This window comes from Sipha flava, unplaced genomic scaffold (genome assembly GCF_003268045.1).
Source record: "Sipha flava isolate LNK unplaced genomic scaffold, YSA_version1 325_pilon_pilon, whole genome shotgun sequence".
NCBI classification, from domain to species: domain Eukaryota; kingdom Metazoa; phylum Arthropoda; class Insecta; order Hemiptera; family Aphididae; genus Sipha; species Sipha flava.
This window is the reverse complement of record NW_020273010.1, coordinates 513,717-540,026: the sequence shown is the minus strand read 5'-3', so window position 1 is coordinate 540,026 and position 26,310 is coordinate 513,717. Positions and strand designations below refer to the sequence as shown.

The 26,310-nt window shown below is 27.8% G+C and overlaps 1 protein-coding gene across 2 annotated transcripts in view; it reads left to right on the top strand.

Moving 5' to 3' along the window:
• Positions 1-26,310, top strand: part of LOC112686855 — a 167,485-nt gene that overhangs the window by 36,367 nt on the left and 104,808 nt on the right. The window contains exon 2 of one of the 2 annotated variants that reach the window (XM_025559309.1): positions 12,283-12,323. The exons of the other annotated variant lie outside the window; for it this stretch is intronic. Within the exon in view, the coding sequence (XP_025415094.1) occupies positions 12,321-12,323 (3 nt within the window). The 5' untranslated portion in view covers positions 12,283-12,320. The remainder of the gene's footprint in view (positions 1-12,282; positions 12,324-26,310) is intronic. 2 annotated transcript variants of the gene reach the window in all.

The following is a 26,310-nucleotide window of genomic DNA, read 5'->3' as shown; positions in this document are numbered from 1 at the left end:
ATACGAGAATTATTATTTCTATATATATATATATATATATATATCATATATATCATATATATATGATATATCAACAAAAATATCAATTGGATATATTTATTATGTTTTCATTTATGAGTTGGATATTTATTTTATTTTATTTTTTATTAAACTGCAGTATTTCTTTAACTTAAGCACAGTAAATTTATTTTAAATTTAATCTCTACAGAATCGTATATTAAAAAACAAAGATACTCCAAATTCCAATTCAATGTTCAGTCAAACATATCGGAACCATATGTACCCCCAAATATAATGCCATCCGTACTACTTTATAGCGTCGACTAGAGAACGAAAACAAACTTTTGCATTTGATTGCATTTAACAAGTTATACATTCAAAGAAAATTCTAATGAAAGGAAAAAAATCTATAATACCTGACCTGTGATTCATCGAATTCAAACCTTACAGAGTGTCATAACGTGTTGATCACTCGGTACGGTGTACAATAACCTATCTATATTAAAACAGACCGATATTCGATTATGAATGCTAAAGACAACAAAAACTCGTTTTTATATGCCTAGATCGGTTATATTACTAATCATCGTCGAGGTTTAAATACTCATAAAAAGTTATGCCACGTTCAAGTTCGATATCATAAACGATTTCCGTGACATCGATGAGTCCGCTAAAAAAATATTTTCGCTTCGGTATACTTATAGTTAGTTTACTTTTGAATTGGGAACCCCATTACGCCAGACCCATTTACTACACTTTACTAATCAAATGACGTTTTGTGTACACATTTGCGCCGACAGCGTTTGATAACGGTAAACAAACTTTCTATCGACGTCCATTGTATTATAATAACATATAAAATACTCATCAATTACAAAACTTCAATTAGCGTTAATTGAAAAACAAACTATTTTCGGCGATGTTTAACAGTCTGTTAATTTTGGTAATTGAATGTTATCGCGTGTACGTTGTTATGTGTGTAGTGATGATACCACACGAAAGTGCGAATCAAGATGGCAAAGTCGTTCAAAAGAAAGAGAAAGTGAGGGAAAGAGAGAGAGATAGAGAAAGAGAGAGAGAGAGAGAAAAGTTAAGGGAAGAAATACAAAAGCGAACGATTAAAAAAGACATAGAAAAGTTTGGATGTACTCGTAAAATTTATGCATGTAAAAAATTTACAAAATTAAACTATACGCCCAGTTGAATTACACCAGTTGGATGTGTTGACCGAAAGGAGTAAAATTTAATTTTGGTCAAATTCATCAATGTCATTATAAATGGTCGGCAAACGATCCCACCAAACGTCGTCACTTGGCAAAAAAGTACCAAGGAAGTCATGCGTTTGAAATTCAATTTACTGTAATGTGGTTTTAACGTAAAATAATAGCTGTCTTATTTCTTCCATTTGACGAAATTGAAAATCCTTTTTTTTTTTTAAGAACAAATTAATCAGCCATTTAACTTTTTGAATATTATAGTTGAAGCAGCGGTTCTTTATCAAATTTGCCCGATTAACCACAACAAATGACAATAATTTCAACTAAATTATTTAAAGGACTATTTTTATTTGAATTATATATAACATCAATGGTAAACAATAACCATAAAATACATAAATATATTTTTTAATCGCAAACCAATTAATAAATATCTAAATTATATAGATAAACAAGTCATATTATTTCTCTACGTTTATTGCATCTTCACACCTTGATTAATCATGAGCATTTCAATAGTTATTCATATTATTTAAACTATTTGAAATTATGATATTACAACACGTTCCGAACATTTTATCAGAATATAAAATAAATCACATACGTAAAAAAATGTATTTTCAATATAAATTAATTTAATGATATATTTAATGTAACATTAAAAAAAAATGTTTATTGAAAATTTAATACAATGATATTATATTAATATGAAAAAATGCGTAATCCTTTATGTTTCTTTACAATATAACTGTTGTAAGTTAAACACGTTAACAATTTGAAAAATAATAATATAAAAATTAATAAATCACACATCAACCATATTATTAATGCATTGCTCGGTACCGTATCCACTAAAACTAGGCGAGTAAATTGAACTTAACCGAAGTCAATAAATAATACATATAGAACAGTGATGCCCAACTTTTCTCCCTAGGTGAGTCGCTGTGGTAAACGTTTGTCTTCTAGCGTGCCATCAACTGTAAAATTACGAATAATGTCAATATTAATCATACGTATACAATGTATAATAAAATATAATTTAATTTTGGACTATTTTCATATATTTTATTGGCTATTGAAAAAAATTACAGATTGAGGTACATGCTGTCGGTAAACATATATTTAATCAGTACGTTATTATTTTAAGTACACGGATCATATCGATATTAAATCATAAAATTTATATTTGAAAATGTCTGAAGATAAAATTAATAAAATAATTTAAAAAATAGTATTTTATAATTTTTTTTACTTATTTTTAATATTTTGTTTAACTTAAAAATGTGTAATGGGCAACACAGACTATCTTCGTGGGCCTCTGGTTGGGCACTACTAAAATAGAGCAAACGTTTTCTACTGTAAAATGACAATGACGTCACATTAGATACGAGGCACCTGAGAAAAGTATCTCTGTTGTCTAAACTTCTGTTGGTTTTATTTCAGTATGTATTTCATTCTGTGTATAATATTATTTTGCAAATAATGACTAAAGCGGAAGAGACGCCATGCAACCTCCTTGTTTTACTTTAAATTGCTGTCCACAGTTTTGGTTAAATAATATAATTTTGTAAATGATGACTAATAATTTGCACGAGGCATTACGCAATATTGTTATAACTTTAAACTGCTGTCCTAATCAATTTTGGTAAAACAAGACGTGCCAGGTCCGGCGGAGAGCGAGAATCAATCAATGCCTTGAGCGGTCGTATCCTGAGAGCCTCTCGCAGAACATCCGTACATTTTTATTTGCTCATGCATTAGTTTATTTGTATAATAAAGTTTAGTGGTGGCAGTATTAGCCGATTATTTAATTAGTTGTGGTATCGCACGATACGGCTCATTACACCGTGGTCACGGTGAATTAGATTCACCAACGATTTAGACGACGTGTATTATAGTATTATAACAAAACTATTTCACTAAAATTAAACGAATTGTACGGATTTATGCGAGTGTTGTTTTATGGTTTCATAGCTTCTTTCGAATGCAATGGCCTGCATACAGGATATATAATTGGCATAAAAAAACATTTACAAATTATAATAAGAAGAATTTCTAGAGAAACACGAATAAAATAAATATCGATTCGATATTTATTATGTATATATATTAACTATTTTCGAATTCAATTATTTTTGATCTTTGCAAAACTTTTCATTCATCGGAATTACAGTTAAAAATTGGTTCATATTCGACCAAACTCGGAAAAACTTTACTTAAATTACATTATGAAAGCAATTGGAGTAACATTTAACCAAAACGAGTTAATAATTTCCTATGAAAATGTTAGCCTACACTATCATTACGTAATATTATGTAAGAAGTTTGGATGAATTAAAAAATTTTCGTTAATCAACTGACTCGTGAGCATGTGTCAGCGATTTAATTATTCGTTATTAAAAATTGTTCAGATATTTATTATTATTTTCAAAAATAAGACGAAAATATATTTTACACTATTTCTATTAGGTACTAATTTGATATGAATTTTCACGATGTGCCGAAATATATTTATAATTAGAAATCAAAACTGTTACAATGTATCCACATAATAAGCCTTAGTTAATTTCACTGTAATATTAATAGTCATGACGCTGCAGCGTGAGGAAATCATTAAGCAGTATCGAAAATAATACATAACTCATTTTATGTTTTATTGTTATGATCGAATATAAATCATTCTCTCAAATAAAGGTTCCATATTTATATTTTTATGCTCATGTTTTTACTAGTGGCAGAAAATGTATTAATTTTAATTTTACGTAATTTTCGTGAAATATTTTAATAAACTAATGTGCATCAAGTACTTATTTAAAAACAAAAAATTATATTTCTTCAATCTTCATATTAATTGTTAATTATCAAACCCATTTAAGAAATAGATAATTTAAGAAAATAAACGATAATAACTCATTTAAGGAATATTCTAATATTATCAATACTTTTACTTCTAAAATAATATTACTAAACTAAACGAAGAAAAGTTAAAATAATTTTAAGCCGGAAATTTAAATATGTTTCTCACAAACTATTGAATGAAAATTTGGTGATGTCATGAATTAAATACGCCTAGTCGATACAAAAATAATATAAATGGTGAAGTATTTGTTTGTTTTGAAACTTTTACGTTAAAGTTTTCACAAGTTGCTTCTGAATTCTCTTTTATTCCCCTCTACCACGAAAAACTTCTAATATGAATATATTTACTTTAAATTCAAAAAAATATGCACAAGATAGTTTATTAAGTGTCTGATACTTTGTAAAATCAGTAACACACATCCATAGTTTTTCTGACTACTATAAGAACTAAAAAAATATGTTCACGTTTTTATACGTTCCTGAATATTTCATATTTTATCATTTTTCTTAATAGAAAATGTATTTAGTGTATTTATTAAAACCAATGAAATATATTGTATTTAATATTATTAAACTATAATTGATTTGAAAGTAAAATGTTTTCAATTTTTTTTTTTGGTTATTAAACGTTATTTGTTATTCACCATGTACGCATGAGATTAGAGAGAGTAGTTTCTTAAAATATAGAACTTTTTTCATTATAATTGAGTATAAAAGCTATTTCATAAGTAAATATTTTAATCTTTACACCAATTAACAAATTACTGTATATGAAAAATTAATAATTTAATATAAATAAAATTACTTCTAACGAAGACTAATGTGTACAGCATAATTTTTTTTAATTTTTAATTAAAAATATTTCATGGTTCATTAAGCAAAAAAAAAAAAAGAATTAATAAAGTATGAATTTGTAATTTTTCAATTGTTCTAATAACCTAATAAGCCCTATCGGTTATTTGCCGCTATAGGCGAGTTGTATACCAAAAACTGATACCAAATTTATTGACGTATAAATCGTTTTTGACTAATAGTTATTAGTTGTGTATTATGTTTACAATGTGAATGGAACCTAACAAAGCGACAAAGGTCACGTACATTTTGCCAAAAATCTATGACTGTGAATATTAAGTGAAAAATACCGACGACTCCTGTGAATATTATAAAAACATATTTTATTATAAAATACTGAAAAGAAAATTATTTTTTTACGAGTTAAACTCGTAAATAGGAAATCAAATTGACATTAGTGTGGTGTGATTAAGGAATGGTTTCCCGTTTATTCATGTTGAACGACACGAAAATTATACTTATTTATTTTTTAATGTAAATATTTATGATTTTTGCTGTCAATAACACTCGAAATCTACGTAGATCGACGATGAAATAATTATATTTATTCATCATTTGATTTACCTTTTCCTTTCAATAATATTTTTAATCATATTCATTTTACATACAATATTAAAATATTATGATAAAATAAATAATTGACTTCAGTGTAGGGGTGTAGAGCAATAAACATACTCTTAATGTATGTTATAAAAATATCGATTTAAATAATTATTGGTTTTCTTCAGCGACTAGGACACCAGGCTAAGGTTAATATTTCTTTGATATACCATGTGAGAAATATGAGCATTGGAACAAACACGTCCGGCATTACAATATTATTGTATAACATCAATTTTATTTTATTTTTTGCAAATTCATTGGAAGTCGCTATAATTTTCCGGTCATCTTTACATCTTCTAAATTTGGAATCGTCCGCGGGATTCCATTCGCGACGGCTGTTCCATGTTCGCAACATTATATATCAACAAAATTAATGATTTTTGTGTTGACGAAAGGTTTGTGTTTCTAATCATGGATAATTAATAAACAATTGTCTATGATAAATTGAACTATACGAATCTCGTCTACCATGATATGAAATTAATTTATTTACAGCTTTCCGTAGTAGTTCAAATTCTGACCAACCTCGCTTAACTGGTTGATAGGAGAGTTAATTATTTTTCTTATCAGTGTAGTTACTTCTAATCTAATAATATACTTGCAAAGAGAACTTGAATGGGCACTCATCGATTCCTTGAAGTTATTTAAGACTTGAACGTTGTACTTCTGTTAAATAACTTACTTAAAATTGTTCTTATATCAAATAAATATAGGTAGTAAAAGAATAATAATCGAAGGAATACAGTTTTTATTTCGATTAATTACAATCGAACATCTTATGAAGATAGATCCATAATCTTAAAGGTAAGTGATGATTAATCTTTATGATATGACCAAAAAAGATTTTAAATTCCTTTATTAATTTTTATATTATAGTTTTTGTTGTATTATTTTATCAAATATTCATTTTATGAGAATGAAAATATGTTTTTTTTTATTTTTAAGGATATCCTCAATTTTACATACATTATTGTTTTATATTAAGAATTTAGCCAATACACATTATACGGTTTAGTTGAGACTTTTTTGTTGTTCTTTGATGAAAAAATCTTTACCCTTGATCTCTCATAATATGCCATTGTATCTCAAAAATAACCTACTAACCTACTATCTAGAATGAATAATGGATAACGTAAATATAATTTTTAAATTTAAAAACGAATCACTGTTATTTTTAATATATGTATCACGTGATAGCGATACGTATACAAATAATATTTTGTTTACCTGGAAGTGTAAATGTAAATATATATGATTTGTACTAGTCGAATAAAAACATTATTTCTATTGTTAGAGTTTTACCATTATATTCTTGGTCGCATAAAACTAAAGAATCATGTAAATATAATATATAAATATATAAAATGCTTAGTTAATTTTTTTTAGTTAAACTTGTATATCCTTGTGAAGTAAGTAAGTAAGTAAGTATTTATTAACTAAGTTCTCTCGTATAGGCATGTGATATACACCAATTCCGGTATGAAAATTGGCATAAACGTTTAAAACTTCGTACGCAATCGTGTAGTTGAAAATCAGATAAAATCGTATGGAATCGTTAAGCTTTAAAAGGTATCGCCGATAACGAACGTACGCAATCGTGTTTTACCCATAAAAATAAATGCAAATACAAATAATTACAGAATTGGTGTTTAGTTGGAGTTCCAACTAAACGAGACGTTGGGGTTCCATGAAACAAAAAATATTTCTTATGGTTTCCGTGGTCATAAAAGTTTGGGAACTGCTGATCTAATATGCTGGTCCTAGGTTCTATAAACGACATATGTTACTATATTATGATTATATGGTATAACAAAATACCTTTTATTGTAAAATATTGTGCAATGATTATTCAATAAATAAACTATACGAATGTTAAAAGAAATCACAAAACGTTCGTTGGACATTTACCTAGCCCGTTCTATTACGATTATTTTGTTTCAACATTACGTATTGACGAAACGAATTGGTTTTATGTCGGTTTTTAAACTTTTTCATGACACCTCCGATTATCACGCTTTGCGCCCTGGCCTCGCAGTTATTAAATCTGGTATGGACGTTCGAAGTTACACGTCTTATCGGTTATCGGACGCTACACTGGTGCAGGATTCGCGAATCGGTCATCCACCATTTTGTCCGGTGACCGCTGCATCAGCGCTACGATCAACATCTATGCGCCGTGAACAATTTGCATATAAATCAAACGAACGAATATCGGCTAATCCGACACTCGCCAACCGGTCGGAAACGCCGTTTTAATTGATATCGATCCGTACGCGTACAACAAATGCGAACCATTAAACAACGATGGCCGTATAATTCTCATCGATGATAGTTCAATGCGCATGGAGGGAGGGAAGAGGAACTTGTCCATCCTGACTTTTCCGTGTCTATAATACGTGTATACATAACATTTTACAATTGTTGATTTATATTAAATATACTATTTTTATTGTTAGTTATTTATTAATTATTTTTATATTATTATTAGCTAATCGTATCTCTTACGGACAAAACATTACCACAGGAAAACGAACTCAGAGAATTATAGATACTCATTACAAACCTATCGATAACGATTGCCGTTAAGCACCGATCACACATGTCCCCCCCTGGATTTTCAATGATGGACGCCTCTGTCAATGTGTCGACCTTTCTCGGCGATACCGCGTCACGTACGATGTAACCCTTTTTGGCCTCTCGTATCTCTGTGATATTTACGTGCGACAATATCGTTGCCATCGGGGCCGTGGGAAATTATTAATTACGCCAAACTTTTCGACGGCTCATCGTTTTTTTTTTTTTTTTGTCTTCGTTGTCGTATGTTTCGTGTTTTTTTTTTCTGTAAAGAGCGAAACGACGGTCCGATTAGACTCGTCGGATTTTCACCGAAACATGTTGAACCGCGATCAGACGATGATGTTAGAATTGAAACGACCGAAACTGTATTCGTTTTTCATAGCTCTAAAATCCCCGTCTTTGGCCGAGGCACGGATCTTTTATTGTTATCCTCCGAGACGATAATTCCAATAGTGCGTACTTCGACGGAGGAATTACCAATAAACCAAAACGGAACGGATTCGTAAAATCCATTCACGCGCGCACGCACAATTCAACTGTCGACCGTGAACGCTACCACATTGTCGTTTGCATTAATCAATCGGAGACTACGCATGCAATTGTTAAATCCTTCCATTTCGGTTCGGCATTCACGTACCGCGGTCAACGATTACCATACGTCCGCGTTTCCATTCGTTGCGCCGATCGCGAAAATGGCGTTGGCATTCGAAACATCTGAACGTGTACCGTTTCTATACGGTTTTGACTCGCAACAATAGAAGTCGAGTTGTTATTATAAACAAAAGTCGCCTGATACGTTGCGCACGCGGAACGCGATGATTTATGGGGCGAGAGAAGTGCGGACGAAAGAAATGATTTAAGTTAAAAGCTTTTCGCTGTTTAGAAAACGGCCACAGCAACTTTCGTCTGTGCTGTGCAACGTCAACTTAATTATGGGGTTGGTTCGCATAAGTAAGCGGGTAGGAGGGCGGGGCCAGAGAACAATGCGCGAAAAATAAAACCGTCCATTTCTGCAAATAGCTTCGGCTCTGAGTGGACTTATTAAATTATTCATGGGAACATATTGTAAACTTTTTGGTGAGAAAAATAAATCCCGGGCTTAAACTGCGAAGGATTAGTCAACGGGAAGAGTAAAAATAAATAAGTAAATGAACGGATAAAAAATAATGAGTAGTTCTGATTGCTTTGTAAAAAGAAAAAAATAACGTAAAATATTATTTTCGACCGTTATTGTGATCAAATATTTCATGTGAGTAATTCATTTATTTTTCATATTACACCGTTGCACATCCACGCACCATGCAATTAAATCGCGTCCGTGTCGCCAACAATATTTCTACACCAGGTTTAATTACAGTACCTACGACGTTCCGATTAAACGAACGACCCTGGGATATAGGTATCCGTAAGGTATTCCGTTCGTGAACAACCAAAGTAACATAATCAACTCGCATATCAACGTTCTAATCAAGCGATTCCGGTCGTGTATGTAATCTTTAATCATTGCTGCGCGCACCGGAAACGCGCAGTCCTAATGATCGGTATTCGAATCCACGTGCAAAACGCAACATCCGCCGTTATTGGACGGATAAAAATACTTCGTCGATTATATCTCGTTTTTGATGTTGTAGACGTAACGAAAAAAACACCTCATCCATCAAACTGATTCGTTAAGTGACCCGATAGATGATAGTCGATACACACGGAACTTTTTCAAAAGGTTAAATGTTTCTTTCGAACAAGATTCTGCCGCTCCGCGGTAGAATGTATCAGTTACGATTTATCGTTAAAACTCTTACGAACCGACTAGAGTTTACAATATTATTTTGTAATTAATGATTCGCAATATAAGGTATAGGTTTCTACCATTTTTTTTTAATAAGTTTTAAGATTAATAAGTTGTAATATACAGTAGTCACTCGATAATTCAAAATTCAAGGGAATAAGCTAAAAATTCGATTTATAAAGGTTTTCGATTATCCGAGTGTTCGAATAATCCAGGAAAAAAATTAATTCGAATTAAAGAGAGGTGAAAAATGATATGCATATATTACATTTATTAATTGAAATTTATTTATTATACATATTATGTATTATATTTTACATTTTAAAGAAATCTGTTCTTTTTTTTGTGTTAAATTATTGGCCACAATCTGGTCCATAGCGTTATCTAACTTACTGATAGCATTGAAAATTGTATTACATCCTTTTCCTACATTTCAGAATGCTCGAAAAATGTTCGCAATCCTGAAATAAAAATGGTAAAATTATACGATTAAAGTCTAGATTAGGTAGATAAGGTACGATAAAATTTATAAACTACAATAATATTTAATTGCCGTCCTTATTCATTTCATTGCGAGTACGTCAAATATATGTACATATGAATATACTTGATACATATGAACATACGTATAAACGTGTTAAAGCAAATTCGAATTATAGAGGTTCTAGAAAAAAAATTCGAACTGTAGAGTGAGTCCCACCAACAGACATTTCGAATTATCGAGGGGACTGGAATAATTTAATTTCTTCTAATTATAGAGGTTTTCTAAGGGGACTAAGCGTTTAGTTTTGTTTATGGAGTTTTTCGAATTATTGAGTGACTACTGTACATATATATATATATATTTATGTATTTGTAATGCAAACGCTTCAATCATGAACGAAAATACAATAATAACCATATTAGTATTATTTTTTTATTTAAACTCCTAATTTAATGAAAATATGATGTGTGATCATAAAAATGATTATTTATACTTGGTAAACAATGTTTAATATGATAAGTATCCAAAAAGTTTTTCCGGATAAGACAAAAAATATTTCATATTGGATAATACATTTTTATATATTAAAAAAAGTTTTCATACCAGACGGGATAAAAAAACATATTGCACACACGTATGTATAATATGAGCGAGAATACAAGAAACATAACACATTGATAGAAAGTTTTTTATATAAATTACACAATTGTTAAGAAAATATGTTCAATTTAGTTGTAAATTATAGGAACTTTTATGTTTATAAGAAATACAACCAATTTTCGTTGATAAAAAATGAAATATTTACCATAAACCATAAACTAGCCACAAGAGTCATAATAGTGCGTTCTAAATATAAAAATAAAACCACACAGCAGTTGAAAAAAAAAAGTAAAAATGGTCTTTAAAAATTACTGACTACAGATAGTGAAACATAAATTCTATAGTTCTGATAATTATCTGATCATTTAACTAACTGTAATAATTTAGTTATCTTATCAAATTATAATTTTTCAATAGTAAATCCTAAGTGCAAATGTCATCGGAGTTTTTTTTTACTTTATCATAAAATAAAGTTAAGACATATTAAATTAATTTACTATACTGAAAAATAAATAATTAATAATTTTGATATTATTATATATATATATCAATATACATAGATTTCAATTTAATTGTATGAATCACATTACATTTTATTGGAGTTTTTGCCTACTCCTTATATACTTCAATGCATAAAAAAATGTCAGCAATAAAAATATCCTCATCACTAATTGTCACTATACATATTATAACACAGACAAGAGTCAATGCTTACGTCAAATGCACCTGATAAAAATTGAAATTTAAAAAAAGTCATTGTTTTCAGATCAACAGATTCGAGGGGTTGACATTTCTCGAAAGTTCTTAATCTCTCGCTATAGTGATAATAACAGCTATGTTTCGTCGAAATTGTATTCATAAATATTATTATATTAAATAATAGTATGTAAGAACAGATATCATTATATTGACTAACCTTTACCTAATTATATCTTTTGTAAATCTAGGTTTGATAGTAAATGAATATTTATTTGTGATGTTGATGAAAAAAAAATAATAGATTGAGTGTAATACGGACAGAAAAAAGTTGAAATAACCCCAAAAGTTAGCAATATTTATATTTTAATTTGATAAAATTAGAAAAATATATCAAAAACTTCCAAATAGAATTACAACATCATTTTTCTTACAGATTTTCCAAAAATTCTAGAATAAAATATTTATTGAGGCAAAGATAATTTTGTTGGTAAAGATAATTTGTAAATAAATATATATTTTTTTTTTTTTTGTTATTAAATATAATGTATTTTAACGACTTCTACTATTTTAGATTTTTAATAATTTTTATTTTATCTTATTTTCAGGTGAACGGTAGTAAGACGATTAAACATATTTATCACCAATGGTAATTTTATTTTAAATTATTTACTAAAATGTTATATAAACGTTCTTCTTTTTAACTTTTGCGCTCGAGAAACATCTTTTTATTAATGCTTGCATTATACTCAAAAGTATTAAAAAATTAACGAATATTAAAACTTAATAACAGGTCACAATCACTCAATACGTAAAAAAAATTATATGTATATTTAAACATTTAAGAAGTATCGAGAATTCATGTATGAATATATGATTATGAGTAAAGCTACACGATTTTGATTCCCATAACTTAAAAAATAATAATCGTTTACACTTGATATTTTTACCGAATTTATTTTTACTGTTTTCTAAGTGTAGTGTCATTATCACAATATATTGTTTTTTTTTTCTTTTTGCTTTATAAAAATATTTGAAATTGTCGCAACTTTTATCTTTTTTACAAAACATCATAAAATAATTTGAATTCAACAAAAAAATGTTTAAAGTTTAATACCAAGTTTTCTGTATAGTTATCTGATTGTGTAGATAATCATTAAATATTTGTGGTGATTTTTTTTTCTTTTCGTATAAATAAAAAATATTATTATATAACAATTACAATCTGCAACATTTTTGCATTTTATAAAATTAAATTTAAAATACTCTAATTTGACTCAAATACCTAAAGTTTGAAAACTGAATATGAGATTCTTCACAGGTTGATATTTATAATTAAAAATATATTACACCGGAAAGTTATAAAAAAAAAAAACGAAATTCTTAAGTCGGATGAGATACAATCCAGTTTCAGCTCTGATAAATGGTCTCTTGAAATAACGTAACGCACGGTTCTCTAACTGTAGATACGCCTCTGTTTCAAATAAATTCAATTATTTAAACAATAAACAACTAATTGCACTCTCTGAAACTCATGAAAAGCGCTGATTAGTAATTGATGCATAGACAAACATATAGTATGATAGTATAGTATCACTATAGTAATACCCAAGGCTGGGCAAGTTAACGATTTTTTTTAACTCGTTAAGTTTAGTTAAATTAAAAATTACTTATATTTTTTCGTTTACTCGTTAAGTTAAAAGTTAACTTTTTTTAAAAAAAGTAACTTAACTTAGTTTAGAATTAAAATGTTCTAATGTGCAAAAATAAAAAATTGCACACAATATTAGTTTTTTACGCTCAAGAAAATTACTGGGGAAATTCAAAATGATACATAAAAGTACTTACTAGCTATCAAAAAATCTACTTTTCTAAAATAAATCTTAGTCATGAACTTATACTAAAATCAATCTACAATTTTAATAATAAAATGAAATTGGAAATTATACCACAGTTGTTTTATGATTAATCCTCCATTGACACTCACTCTCATGGTATTTACTATTTTCACTGAATATTCTTAGGATTTCCATAGGTTTATAGCGTTTATACAATAATGTTATAAAAATATAATGATAAAATATAGCCCATATAATGACTATTAAAGTTATTTTTCACATTATTTTCGTCTAGAGGAAATTCATATTAAAATAGTAAATTATAAATATACTAAAAACCTCATTTAATAATTTGCATTATTCTTTGCATTAAAATTAACTTAAAGTTAACACGTTAATCTTAAAAAAAGTAACTTATTAAGTTAAAAGTAAGTTTATAAAAAAAATTAACCAGTTAGTTAACTTAATTAAAATGAACTTAACGTTTTAATTTAATTTTAACTTTTAACTCGTTAATGTCCAGCCTTGGTAATACCTATAAAATTGTTTTTGATACATGTTTCAAATATATTCAAAAAGCATAAATCCAAAGTATTCTAAATTTAAGACCATAATTTCCCTTCTATTCCCACCGGTGTTAATAATTATCAGAATTACTATTTTTTCGACATAAAGCATGAATTATATTCTTAGATATATTTATATTCATATGCGGGCACTCGATCTTACTTATTATTATTTTTTTGATAGAAAAATTATAATTTGTTGAACACTCAATCCTTTCCGTTTAATACTAATATGCGTTCTATCACCGATATGTTTGCACAATCGTTTAAGTTTTAATTAAAATAATAAGTGTAAATGTTTTGCTATCGATCAATATTTTTGTAAACGACGCAGAACACTTGAAAGTATATTTAAGAACAAATAAAATATTTCTTCTCGTGTAATACTACATGTTTCATAAATTATATTGACACTTCATATTTCTCGTGAATAAAAATATCCATACGGATAAACGAAACCGTTTGTTAGTGTATCGTCTACGATAATCACAAACACAATGATTTTTCTCGGCAAATCAAATCGTAATCAACGAATGCATATTTTTCGTTGAATCGTTCGAACGAAAAAATAAAACCGTAATTAATTTTAGCAGTTGACGCGGCACACTTGGTGACGGTGCACGTGTCGCAGGTAACAGCGAACACCGTTATAAAAAAAAATATTATAATAATAATGACAGTGAATAGATATGTATAGAATATATACAATATATATATATTGAAAGTTAACAATGAATAAGTCGTTAATATGACTAACAAGTGTTTGGTTCACAAAGCAAAAGAGAAAACAAAAAAAAAAAAAATAAGAAAAACACGTGACGAGGTGTGTAACCGTACATGGTGTGGGAAAAACAGCACGGTTCAGATGGTGGTACCTAGCGGACTGGTGGTTGATGAGAAAGATAAGGGCACGGTCGGCGACGGCCGTTTTGGTTACGGCTGCCGAACGGGTTCGCATCACAGTTCATTAAACACAACGTCTTGTGAAAGTTGTATATAAATAAACATAAGTCCAAGGATAAATGACTTCGACTCAACTGTTTTTTTTTTTTTTTAGATATTATATACCATATAAGGTGTACGATACGAATAAGTATTATTACTGCTGCTACTTGCTGTACCAGTGATTCTCCAAATCACTACGGGGCGGCACGAACAGCAGTCATCGAGAAGTGAAACATTATTATTATTTATTTATTTTTTTCAAATTATTTAATTATTCGTCTTAGCGGAGGATAAAAACGAAGAACTAATAACAACTTACCGCCTAACACTCGTTAGTAAATCGGCACGGGATTTTCGATATCTTCATTTTTACTAATTCAAAGCAATAAACGGTCGTAATTTTTTTTTTTTTTGTGATTCAAGTGAAGGTGAAGCACGATATTTTGAAAATCTACGTGGGTGTTATCAAAGTGGTTGTGAAACACTGCACTACAAGGACTGTGCTACGGACAGAGCACGTGTAATACTTAGCGAGCACGTATTATTATTATTAATGTTGTCATGACAATGTACTACGATGATGTATGACTATGTCGCTGCGATCCTCGGTTTCGGGTACCTGTCAACGAGAATTCGTCGGGTGCAATAAATTCGGACGTCGAATAAGTTTCCGGTTTTCGCGACGCGTTTTTCTTCGTGGACCTCGTCGGCGGGGGACCTCGCGTTCCAAGGGAAATTATTACGTCATCACGGCTGATTCCGCGCGTGAAAACTTCCCACAGAAAACAGGACACTGCCGACGGACGAACCACCGTAACAGACACGGGGAGATAGCGTACCAAGCTGGAGCATTACCGCGACTGGCGGTTTGGCGAGGGAGTATGACGCGGACCCGTGCTACAGCCGTTACCAAAAACCTTACCCTTATCTCTCTCATCGACCACCGGTCCGCGGCACACAACGTTGGTCCCCTGTCCGGTAATGGATGGGGGGCATGGGGTATCGCGATGATGGTATGATAGCCAATGGCGCGATAACGGCACTTTAAGCAGGTCGTATCGGTTGGCCATCGACTGCGCTCGGGAGAAATAACGGGTACGCGAGGCTCGTAAATCTGGCGCACGGACATCAAATGAATAGTTTTCCGACGACCGGGTAAGCGCGCGCGGAAGTTGAACGCTAAAAGTTTTTCTCGCATCATCCACCACCCTATCATCTCCTCACTCTCGTCGGTCCCTCGCTGGTACTACGGCGAGTACGAAGAAAATTGGTAAGGTCAAGCAAACTAACTAACCCTCCGGGAAACGTGTACGGGGGAATATTTTATTATTATTATACTTTTTTTTTTTTCACTAAGTTTTAAATTATTTAATTATACTTTTATCAACCAACGTGTATAAATATAATTTAAGTGAAATATGTATATACGAGTATAGGACACATGGCACTGATGACACATCGTCGGTACAGATTTTGTGCTCAGCTCCGAAAATCTTCTCAGAAAATATAAACGAACTTCAAACACTTTGTGAACACTTATTATTCTAATAGAATACACAAAATTATATTACACCAGCTGAACTATTCGACCTCACTAAAAAGATGTTTAACTATTTACAAACAATTACTGTTTCTATGAAAATAAAAATAAATAGATTGAAAATATCGCACAATATATCGTTTATTGTCGTACATTTAAAAATTATTGAAGTTGTTTTTATCTATTTATGCGGTTTATATTAATTCACTTACACTACAGTCGGTAATCTTTGTAATAAACATATAAAACAAAACAAAATGTATCCTTAGTAACCAAAAAATTAAATAATTTATTCATCTATTCAGTCTAAAATGGTTTCAACCTTTAAAAATTGACATTTCTTCTTGTTGCATTTCTAGATTATTGATTATTCGAATGATCATTAGGTATGTAAAATTTCAAGCCCTCACTTCCATGTGTAAATATGCCATTGATTAGAGGTTCTTTAGAATTAAGAATGAATTAAATAATAAAGAATTAAGGCGCAAGACATGTTTATAGCCCGAAGCCCTATCAAATTTCGGTACCCCGTGTCAATAAATCCTTAATATAATTCAGTGTATCGTTGGTTGGATTTTGTTTTTCTAGACTTTCGACCACAATATTTTTCCTTTTTTTCCTTTGTTCTATTCTAGTGATTTTGAGTTATACATTTAGTAACACACTCAAATCAACATATTTTCATCGTAAAATATCTTCCGATTTATTTTTTAATATTAAGCAAGATTAATACTTCATAAAAAATATCGATATGATTTATTTTTATAAATAGAAAAAAATTAATTACAACAGTGATAAAGTAAAGTATAATTTTTAACTTTGTTAAGTAAATTAAAAAATAAATATAGCTATAAAATAAAATTACTAAATTAGTAGGTATGAATTTATAACAATATTAATGTAAAAATGCACAAAAAATATTGTTCAAATGATTTTTAAACAATAAAATTTAACTCAGTAATATAATTGATAGTCATCATGTTCTTATACATGCATTTGTGAACTAATTAAACGACTTTAAATATTTCAGTTTTTTACTTCTTAGTAGATTTTACGTAATATTTATTGTCAATCGATCAGCTATAATCCCTGACTAATTTCCAAATAAATTAGTTTATTGTTGCTTCTGTTAAATCAAATCACGTTTTAGTGTTCATAATTATAAACGTTGAAAAAACAATTATTATTCGCACTTTACCTGTATAATGATAAAGATATATAATTTTAACAAGCAGACATCTCCTACTTACAAAATATCTAAATTTATAAATTATTTATTTGAATGATAACTTTTTAAACTTAATAACAGAACACTTAATCACTGTTTTAACGTCTTTCTTCACACATTCTTCTCATCTCAGGCGAGGTCACTTCAGTAATTTAAAATATTTTAGATAAATTTATTTTTTATTAATTATAGTAGTGTATTTTATTTTTATTTTTAAAGTATTTATCAATGTTTTTGTTTCGTCAAATTAATAACAAAGACAAATGGATTATTCGTCGTAAAAATTAAACCAAATATTTAGATATTATTAATATGTATATCATTTTAATGATTACAAAAACCTGAGTTAAGTATTTCAAAATTTCAAAAACTTTTTTTCGCTTCTTACTTTTTTTTAAATATGTTATCAATTTTTAACTGATTGATTATGATTCTTGAAAATATTGAACCGTTTATTTCAAAAATATCAATACATTGCACATAAAACGTCCGTAAAACCATCAGTTAGCTGTTCAATATTGATTCACGAATACTTTATAAAAATGTATTAAATTGAAAAATAACAGTTATAATTTTAGCTTTAGCTTTAGTTTTCTAAATGTAAACATTTTTCTACAAAAATTGTAAATATTTTCAAGTTCAGTGGTTTTTAATTCAAATATAACATTATTAGTATATTTTATTGTCAAGTTTGTCAAGTTTTGACATTCAGTAGTCATATATTCATGAGTCTTAAAAAATATTTAAATACAACAAACATAGTCTTAAATTCAATAGAATTGGATATGCGATTATTTTATCATCGATTTCAGGTACGTATGAATTAGACGGAACTGATATTGTTATTATTATTATTGTTACTAATATTATATACTATTATCTACTGCTACTGCTATTACTATTATTATCATTTTTATTATGATTATTCTATTGACTTGAATCAAATTATAATAAGTCTTGCTGGTTTTCGATTGTTAAAGTGAGTTGTATAGCAAAATTTATAAGTTTAGATAAGGAATAAATACAAAAATATAATATATTTTCCAGAAACAGGCCATAACTGACAAGAGTATTATAATATCGTGAAGCACAAGCTTCTATGACAATGGTCTAAAACAATCTACCTTGAGCAGTTTAATAACATATGAGAGAATGATATATTGTTTACTCTGTACCATAACTTTATAAGAAACTTTTGAAATTTAAAACATAATATGAACACTTAACCTTTATTCTTTAAAAGAAACAACTTTATTGGGTAACTTTTAACTATACTTCAAAATATTATATGGAAAATCCATTGAATCACTAATATGTTAATATACAACAGTTTCCAACAAACCATGTTCTGTTAGAAAATAAGCAAAATATTTTTGAATAGCAAATATACAACCTCTTTATTCCATTCCTATTAAACACAAACTAAATATTATAATAAACATTTACTTTTTTTCATATACATACGTCTACATATTTTTATTTTTTTTTTTTATAAAATCACTTGACCTATCGCAAATGCATTTTGCATCCATATTTTAGAATCAAACCAAAACTGATTACTTACAATAATATTAGGATGACATTAATTTTATCAGAACTAAATATTTTATTATATGTTCGCTTAATATAGCAAAGTACTATTTGACAAATTAAATTTAAGAATCGATGTTTTGTACGATTTTTTTTTTTTTTTTTTTTGTAGCTTGCTGCATTTCATAATCAGTTCTCAACGAAAATAATCATTCTACATTACAAACCAATCATGTTGGATATATTATTATCAGAAATTATTTTTTTGAGTATAACTAATTTTAGAACTATTTGTATATCATTCTCTAAGAAAAAAAAAAAATTAAAAATGTTTTCTTATCATTATGAGTACGATTTAAAACATTTTTGGATTACATAATATCTTTAGCTTTTTTATTTATTTTTTTTTATTAATAACCCCAGTGAGGAAAATAATTGTTTAAGTTAATACAAAATAATTAAAGAATAAATACAATAGTTACATAAATATCAATTTTAGTTAAAAATTAAATAATACAATTAGAAATGATGTACATGGCTTATTATAGAATAACAATTTGAGAAAAAACAAAATATACCAAAAATGAATAGAATATAATTTTATGAATTAGAACTATTTTATAAAATAAAAACCTCAGAAGTTATGGAATTACGAGTTTGAAATATTTATAAAATAAGCTTTTATTATATTCTATCCTAGATAAGTTCTAGTGGCATCCTCGTATTTTTGACATATTCTCTCTAACGGAATTTCTATCCGGTTAATCATTCAGTGAACCGAACTCAAAAACAAAAGGAGCCAAGCTCTTTAAAAATAATCAATTGCGATATTCTATAGAAATATGATCTCAAATACTTAAAAAATAACATCATTATAAATTATTTGTGGATATTTACTGTAGTTTAACTTTTAAATAACGGAAATTAATTTTATTTCAATAATTTAAAATTTTATTTTAGTAAATATTGGATAATGAAAAGTTATTAAACTCGGTAGAAAATAACTATAGATAGTTGTATCATTTTAAGTAACATACACTGTTAAATTTAAATTGATACCATATTATAACAATTTTTTTTTTATTCTTCAATTTAAATTTTTTCATAAATTTACTTACATATAACTAATTTATTCATAAATTTGGATTTATGTGAAACTTGAAAAACTTTAAATTTAAACTATTAAAACACACAATTACACAGATATTCACTGTTAAAACGAAATTTATAAAACTTAATTTCATAATTATGTGTGTATAATATAAATCAACATCTATATTAAAAGTAATCACTAATTAAAAGTTAAAACTTTAATGAATATAATATAAATAATTTTTTTTTACATTGGAATTAAAATAATCATAGAATTTTAAAAACAATATAATAACGCTATAAATAATTATTTTCTGAAGTAATTTGTCTTCAAAAAAATCCAATGTATATAATCCATTCTATAAAACTATATATATATATAAATATGTATGTATTGAACTGAGACAATTCGATTATGTTTACTAATTAAAGATACAACTATTTTATGTTGACATAAAATTGACATAAATTTTATGTTTGATTTAAAGTATTAAGTTATTAAGTTGTAAAAAAATTATACTTTTTAATTACCAAAAAACTTTATTTATATTTTTATTATTTATTTATTTATTTTCTTAATTGCATTGCATTGTATCAAGATTACTTTGATCATTTTAAAAGTATTCCGTTTTTTGTGAGCCAAATGAACCACAAGTTTTTATTTTTTGTACATCGAGTAAATTTCATAATGATATGATTATTTCGATCGTTAAAATTAATTGTATTATAATTTTTCAAATAATATTTGAAATAAACAATGTCTACAAAATAATCTAACTGCGTGTGAAATAAGTAATGTCATTCGTGTTCATCATATGAGACGTTTAACTTTTTGAATAAATATTTTCCTTAAAACTTAAAAGTCTGTTTAACAACTATACTAACTGAAAGTGCAAAGAAAACATAATATATTATTGTTATTTAATAAAACCTACCTAGTAAACTAATTTTCTTTTTCTCGGATTTCATTAAAAAAACAGAATGTATTACAAACTCATGTATTAAAATATGTTTATTTAGTGTAGTTAGATTTAATCATACTTTAACTGCGATGAATAGACATTTCCAAATATCGAATACTTATAATAAAAACAAAATAAATTTAAAGAAAACTTTTAATTGTGTTAGAGTTAAGCTAATATTACTCCTAAAATTGTTAATTTTTAAAATCAGTTCTTTATTTTTATACTGTTATGCATTCTTGATATAAACAGCATATTTAACTAGGGGAAAACGATTATTTATTTATTTATAATTTAAGGAATAAAAAGTGTACATAATAATATATGATTGTAAATCGAACAAACGCAATAGCAGAGTTCATTTAAAGATTTGAATTTAACTACGCAATATAAGTACGTTAAATTTATATTAAAATTCAATATGAACACGAATGTGTTGATTGTGTTTTATACACAATTGATTCTTCGACTATATTTAGAGATGATTAACCGTCGTTAACGGAAGTAATTATAGTCCCAACCTAAGTTAAATTATACCTGCAAGATGATTTATAAAACAAAGATACATACATTTAAAGCAAGGAGCATTTTATTTCGAATAATACAAATATGTATACAATGATTAAAAATAGTTTGAAATCTTCTTATTTAAGTTTTAGCTACATCATATCAAAACTTTCTAGTAACTCGTATAAATATATTTATATTCGAAAGCATTAAATGGATAGCATATTATAATTTATTTCTAAATACATGTCTGAGTATCATATAATTAATCTTATATAAAACTTAAATATATTCAAACAAATATTCACATGTATTATCGTATATGTAATCTTCTAAATGGTATTTGTTAAAAAAAAAAAAAAAAACATTAAACGACTTTTGCAAGAAAGCAAACGTAAACAAGAAAATATTTTTCACAAACTCTTGGTTAGATTTAAGATTATAAAACCCGATTCAGTTCCAGAACGTTTTTTGAAGTGAGAAACTTAAAAAAAATTTGCCCGTCAGCAATTCTTATGTAGGGTATTCGTATCTTTTTTTGACTTTTTCTTCAAAAATGTTTATCATCAAAACTCTTTTACGCGATGAAAATATAAACTAATGATTACCGTGGCTGCCTATTAACCTCATGCTAATACATTACTAAATTAATGAAATTAAATTGATTGAAACTTTGAAAAACACTCAATATAAAAACCATGTAATCGATTGCTTTCAATTTTCTGTCAAAGATATTTTTGAAACGAAAATAATATTTGTTAATTTTTTACTTTTATTGCGAAATCCAAAATTTCCCATTTCTATATCTGATTTATAATATTATAAAGGGAACCAACTTAAACGATATATTACTTATACTTCTGAAGCGTTTAAATTATTTTACCTGAAGAGATATTACATGAATAAAAAAAAAAAAAAACTGAAAAGCCATTATTCTATAAAATATTTTGTTATTTCGTTCACATACGTAAAAGTTTTATGGAATTATAGATGTACTGCAATTACTGCAATTAAAAGTTTTGGTTCTGATAAACTATTTTCGAGATAAGAAATATTCAAATATTTGAGTATCTGTATTTATCTTATATATTATATTTAAGTCTCCACAATTTATAAATTTCATAAACAGTGGAAACTCCATGTTTTGGGAATTATAAAATATTTAAAAAAAAATTAATATTATTCAACATCATTACTACATTATTACTTTATTTTTATTTCATAATATTCATAATAAATTTAACTAACTAAAATATTATAACACAGGAACGCATTATAAATTAACTTATTTATAAACGAGTAATAATAAAACATAGTGCTACTTGCACAAATATAATGATTTCATATTATACTTGACCATATCAGTAACAAAAGAACTTATAGAATTATTCAAAAGAATTAATAAATAAATATTTCTTACCACTCCGCATGCTTGATCTAACTTTAACTGAAATACATTAGCTAATCGTTATCATTATTAATTAATAATAATATTATCAATGATTTACATCACAATAATCATGAGCGTTATAATTTATAAATGATTCATAAATATAGACACCTCAATTTTAGTTAAATTCTGAACATGTAAGTGATAATACACATTACATTTTTCAAAGTATGTGCTATTATTACATTTTATTCGTAAATTTTTCGTCTAAAATACTTATTAACCAGTTTTTCACGAACAATTGTAAAATAGGTTTGTTTTGTACATTTAATACTCGTACAACTATTGAAATTAATTATTTTCACGACTCTATCTTTTCGTATAAATTAATAAAAACCACATTTCCATAATAGTATATAATTCATTTCGTCGATTTTCGTGTTCTCTAAATTGAAATCATACTCTTATCTAACTGAAGCTGTTGCGTTTGAGAAAAATATTTGAAGCTATTCCAACACAACGCGAGTATCTAATATCAGTGTTATTACTTTACTCATACGGAACACTTCAATCTATTACTATTCATTTCGGAAAATCAATCGCAACGGAAACCATTACAGACACAACAGAATTATTATTTATCAGCGTATATAAGGTGTTGAAAAAAAAAAAAAAAAATAATTTTCAAAGCAATCACTGACTATCGAATATTGAATTGGTTAGTTACCACGTTTACGGCAAATGCGCAGAACACCGGATGATCGGAAAATGAAAAAAATAAAAAATTAAGAAATAAAACTCGTACGATCGACAATAATATTACAGTGTACGATTTTATTTTATATTTTTATCTTTTTTTCCGTCTCGCAATACAATGCCTCCAATTAAACGGCGACGTTTACGATACCGCTGCAGGTATACTACTCGTATTACATGGTACGTATAGTAACGTTTGATGCGAATTGATAAAATAAAATATTTATTATTATTCGGAAAATATCCCCGTTTCACTTCATATTTTCTTTTATTTCTATTCCGTGTCGGGCCGGCGTTCTCCGTGCTGCGAACATGTTTACATGTGTTCAAAGCGCGTAAAAAAAAGTAGGTAGTTACTTTCAATTGATTAAAGGCATATGCAACACGGCGAGGAATTATTAGATAAATTTACACCACCCGCTCGGTATGCTTTTTAATTAATTTATTTATTTTTTTATGAATAATTACTGAACCGTTACGATCGCTTGTTTATGGATCCCCACGCGAACAAATTGTTCACGTACAACAGTGTTTATTGTATCGTGCGAATACTAGTGCAACGTGTACGCATATATTACTATTTTTAGTGTATTCGCATATTCATATTGTTTATGATGGAAAAAATGCGATTCCGAATTCGATCAAATCGTATTTCGACGGACGTCAATTTATTTATATCACACTCGGATTTTTTCAATTTTTCATTTAATTATTTTTCAATTTTAATGCATACAGGTCCATTAGAATAATGCTCAAATTACTCTTATCATAACTACAATTATCGTTATTTTGCTGTTATTTTTAATGAGCGCGATCGGCACATAATAAAGCACCGAAATAATAAGAAAATTTACCTTTTTTCTGTTTCAAGTTTCAGTTTTCACACACACACACATAGTAATTAATAATTTTATATTGTAGTATGCGTGCACAGTGTAGTACGAAATAGTTTAATAATTAAGTTTAATTCTTCTTTGGACATTTAATATATATACATAGTTTGAACAACCTTTATGTATATATTTACGTTTCTTTTATTTGTATTTCTGTAATTATTCTGTACACGGAGGTGTTATTTCTACTGTAAAGTTTTGTTTATTTTATTTTTTTTATATTCCCTCCTCCTGAATGTAAGAGTCACAACTGTAAGTAATTTTGTAAACTTACAAGAACCATAGAGTTTTAAAAATTAAAAATAGTTTTAGAAACTCGAACAATGACTGACGATTATTTTCGTTAAGTTTTAAGAGACCAACTGAAACGTAGCCAAACAATTGGACGTTTATTAATTTAACTTACAACGTTAGATATACGTTTTCCTTTTACCGTGGTTTTGTTTATCGTTTCTTGCGAATCAAAACGATATACTGCATTGACATTCATTGGACATAACTTATGCTTTGCCGGGAAAAACAGGATATCGAATTTTTTCGAGAGCGCCGTTATATAAACGAATATGGTCCCAACGGACAGCATTGTCCAACAAATAATATGAAACGAACACGATATTAACATCTAATAAGGGTTGTCGATGGGAAATTTATTTTCTGATCGGACATTTTTTTCTCTCTCCTTCTAGTTTATTGTCCCTTCAAAATTAAACGAACTGCGAAAATGAAACATTCGTAATACGGAAAGGGCCATTGTAAACAATAAACAACTATCGTGTATAACACAAAATTACGTTCAATCAGGGAGATAATATGGTAAAGAAAAGCATCACGTGGGGACCGCTTTTGAACATTTGTCATTTCATACAGAAAATGTTAGCCATTTCATAAATTATAAGTATCGTGAAATATCGAGTGAAACTAAATTTCAAATTTTATATGGATAACGTACCAAGAGAAAAAAAGTTATTGTTTGTCTATATTTTATTATATTTCTGTATATATTATAATAATAAATACTATATAATAAATACAATAAATATATATACTATAAATATCGATTAGAACCTACTGTTTAAATACGATGTTGAATTAACATATAATATAATAGTGATATAATAAATCGTTATGATTAACATTTCTTATGATTTCTTAAGTTGATTAACATGATTGCGAATTGTGATTATAATGTTCCTAGGAAAATATCTAGAGTATGAACCGTTTTGATTCCGATGCGACGTTTATATAAATAGTTTCTAACCATGCGATGTTCTACAAAAATATATACTCGTATATATATAAAAAAAAAAAAAAAAAAAAAACACTAACATTTACTCAATTACCCGATTTAATATTATCTGATAATACTTTCATCGTAAAGTTAGTGTAAAA